The sequence below is a fragment of the Pinus tabuliformis genome, chromosome X (genome assembly GCF_031772625.1).
Source record: "Pinus tabuliformis cultivar Carrire ecotype Pingquan chromosome X, CPIR1, whole genome shotgun sequence".
Lineage (NCBI taxonomy): Eukaryota > Viridiplantae > Streptophyta > Pinopsida > Pinales > Pinaceae > Pinus > Pinus tabuliformis.
Genome location: NC_142308.1, coordinates 1,500,309,524 through 1,500,313,580, shown reverse-complemented (window position 1 = coordinate 1,500,313,580; position 4,057 = coordinate 1,500,309,524). Strand labels below are relative to the sequence as shown.

Below are 4,057 nucleotides of genomic sequence, written 5' to 3'. Positions count from 1 at the left end.
TGGTGACACAATAATTGACAAGGTTTAAAATGTGTTTTTGGATACGTTTTTCAATGTAAAAATGAATTCAATACCCTGACGAAAACTTCAGGGCACTCAATTATTATAATTAGAATTTTAAATACTAATATGCAATATGCGATCTCTATTTGATTCACTGAATTACTTTCCATCACATAATGCCAATTTAATTATTACATTTTTAGTTGAAATATGATTATTTGACTTTTTAACAAAATAATAAATTATAATTATTTAAAATGTGTTTTTGATGTGTAAATAACATGAATTGAATCCTCAAAAAAACTTCTGAGAGTACTAAATATTTATATATTATATAATTGAAAATAATAATTCCAAAAAATCTCTACAAAATTTTGAAAAAACAAAAAAACCAGAAACTTCTTAACAGGTCGGTCAGAGAAAAACACATTCTGTCAAATTTAGAGTTACCATCTGCATTTTGAGATAAAAACCCAAACAAAAAAACAGAACTTATTAACATTTAGACTACTAATCAGGTCGGTCTGAGAAAAGCACACTGTCACATTTAGAGTTACCATCTACATTAATTATAAAACTTTACAAGCGACTTTCGCGAGAAGACGCTGGCACATGTTAGGTGCTTCGTGTCTACATATATTTATGACAGAGAGACAGACCATAGATGGGACGTTTAAAAGTAAGAAAGAGATTTGAATCTATCATAACTTTTTATTTTTCAATGCTTCAACAACCAAGAAAAAGCAGACATAACCAAGTGATTCCTGAATGTCCACACTGCCCGAGGCGCTTTGAGATTTTTCTGTCATAAACGCGAGGAAACAATGGCCGCTAGCAAACCCAATGGGATCCACAACAATGTGCATTGCTTCCAAACCGTTTTATGCTTTTCTTGTGGGAGAGAATTCATTACAGCTGTGACAATTATTTGCCAAAAAAAATCGTGCACGACAAGTTTGGTTAAGGTTGTAAACTTCCCCTGCCTATATGTAGCATTTCCTAATTCTTGATACTTGCTCTGCGGCCTGCTGATTTGGGGTCGGGGAACCACTGTGCGCCTAATGAGATTTTGGTTTCATTTTCGACCATGAATGGGCAACTGAGGACATTTTATGTGCCTGAAATGCGAAACGATACTGCTGCAAGTTCCTATGAGGGCACACATTTGCGATGGCATTCTCCTGCCCTGTATTTATTCGTTGGAATTGCAGGCATGCTGGCTCTGATAGGCCTCACATCCATGGTTCTACTGTGCTTTTGGTGGAAAATAGGGGGTGGTCAAGTGGAAGCAAATGATCCAGAGCGTGTGAACCCTGGAATTATTGAAGGAAAAGAGGATAATTTAAGCTGTGAAACTGATAAAGAGGAGAAAGTCCTTGTGATTATGCCTGGTGATGAAAAGCCCACTTTTCTGGCCAAGGAATTGTCCTCTGCCTCCACTGCTGATGGTTCTGAAGTCTGAGGAATAATATTTTGCATCAGTTCTGGGATCTCCTCTCCTCCTCGTAATGCAGAAGGCAAGTGAAACTAGAATCTTGGCTGTGGTATTGGGATCCATTGGTGGTCAGAGAAGATCAGTATCAAATTACTTCTTCCGCCATAATGTATATATTATGCGGTGGATTTTTCTGTAGATGCAAAGATTTCAGACAGGACTTTAGTATGATAATCAGAACATAGAAATTTTGGTTTTTTGTGGCCTTTTAATAGAAAGAGTTGTGTACAGACATTTTTAGCTCAATGAAGCCCTGTCTTGTCGCGGCAGCAATAGCGTGTCAAGAACAGGCATAAGATATCAGATTGCGCTAACGATTTATAGTTGCTTTGTAAGAGAATCTTTTTAATTGGGTACATGATTTCAGTCTTTGCTTCATCGGTATTATGAAACACAAAAACATGTACAGGAACAGAATGAAAGATCAAACCTTTTTCCAGGACACTTGGGCAGTACCAGTGCTGCTACAGACTTTCTGTGCTTCAGAACTTTTCCATAATCTTTTCAAGTATGAAAAAGTAATTGCTACATCATTTATTTGAGGAAAATTCTGTAGATCATAGATCTATAATAATGAAAAACAGAGCAGATGAGTCTACTGACCTCTCTAGCATATACACAGAAAGAATTTTATTGGGTTGAATACTCTCATTCAATGTGTTTCAGTTTCTACATGAGCCAATTCTTCAGGCTGCAATGGATGTTCTTAATCTTTCTCTGTACCATCATAATCATTGGATCAGTTGTTTTTGGTTTTGAATTTTTTTAATACGGTGTGATGACAGTATGGATTAGCCTCCAACGCATTCCCATAATCATTGCATTCCCATAATCATTGGATCAATTGGTTTTGGTTTTTTTTTTTTTTAAATACGGTGTAATAACAGTATGGATTAGTATCCGTGTTACTGCATGATGTTTAATATTTATTAATATTGTCTTTACACTTTTTAGTTCTGCTGATGATAGTAATATTTATGAAACTTGAACACTCTCACCTATTTTCTTAGTTATTAATACAGATTTGCTCATAGCATTTATTGGTTTATTACATGGTACTCAATATAACACTCTCACCTATTTTCTTAGTTATTAATACAGATTTGCTCATAGCATTTATTGGTTTATTACATGGTACTCAATATATATTAAGATGCAGTAATGTTTATGAAACTTTAACACTCTCACATATTTTCATAGTTATTAATACAGATTTGTTCATAGCATTTATTGGTTTATTAAGTGGTACTTAATATATATTAAGATGCATCTTAATAGCATCACCACTTAACTTTTGCACCTGTCAAGTCTCTGAAGTTCCACCTCCGTTCTCAACTTCTACCTCTCTGAAACTCCAATATTGAGGTGTTCTCCAGTTCATAGCATTATTGGTTTATTACATGGTACTTAATATATATTAAGATGCAACTTTTGCACCTGTGAAGTCTCTGAAGTTCCACCTCCGTTCTCAACTTCTACCTCTCTGAAACTCCAATATTGTGGGGTCCTTCAGTTCATAGCATTTATTGGTTTATTACATGGTACTTAATATATATTAAGATGCATCTTAATAGCATCACCACTCAACTTTTACACCTGTGAAGTCTCTGAAGTTCCACCTCCATTCTCAAATTCTACCTCTCTGAAACTCCAATATTGAGGTGTCCTCCATGCGCTCTCGCCTATTGAGAATACGCAGTTGTTCATAGGCTCCCGCCTGTTCAGGATTCAAAGCTGTTCATAGGCAGGGGAGCATCAGTTTTAATACCCGTTTTAATCGTTTTACCATAGAAAGTTGAGGATTGAATACAATTTTTGGCTGTATTTGGGCAGAGGATTGAATACAATTTTTGGTTGTATTTGGGCAGTTTGCCCTGCCATGGGCAATTTGCCCGTCAAATTTCATCCTGGTTAATAAGTGTGTTGAGAAATTTCACCCCTGTTCATAAGTGTGTTGAGAATACACTTAATAAGTGTGTTGAGAAATTTCACCCCTGTTCATAAGTGTGTTGAGAATACAAAGTTGGTGTTGAGAATACAAAGTTGTTCATAAGCTCTCTCACATATTGAAAATACAAAGTTGTTCATAGGAACGGTAAAAGATCAAATTTTATCCCTGAGAATACAAAGTTTTTCATAGGAAGGGTAAAAGATCAAATTTCAACCCTGAGAATACAAGTTTTTCATAGGAAGGTTAAAAGATCAAATTTCATCCCTGAGAATACAAAGCTTTTCATTTCATCCTTCTTCATAGGTGTGTTGAGAAACATCCCTGTCATCCCTGTTCATAAATGTGTTGAGAATACAAAGTTGTTCATAAGAAGGGTAGAGGATTTGAGAATACAAAGTTGTTCATAGGAAGGGTAGAAGATTTGCCATGGAATGGGAACTTTGCCCTGCTATCCATCCTGTCATCCCTGTTCATAGGTGTGTGAAGATTTGCCCTGAGATGGGCAGTTTGCCTTGCTATGGTGTGAAGATTTTCCCTGAGATGGGCAGTTTTCCTTGCTATGTTCATATATGTGTGAAGATTTGCCATCCCTGTTCATAGGTGTGTGA

At 35.9% G+C, this 4,057-nt stretch overlaps 1 protein-coding gene across 1 annotated transcript; it reads left to right on the top strand.

Moving 5' to 3' along the window:
• The first annotated feature begins 782 nt into the window (after nt 1–782).
• On the top strand, nt 783–1,876 carry LOC149145723 (protein GLUTAMINE DUMPER 2-like). The gene has a single exon (XM_089449436.1). It carries the CDS (start codon nt 1,091–1,093, stop codon nt 1,463–1,465), a length of 375 nt encoding a protein of 124 aa, XP_089305562.1. The 5' UTR covers nt 783–1,090; the 3' UTR covers nt 1,466–1,876.
• Nucleotides 1,877–4,057: the final 2,181 nt, after the last annotated feature.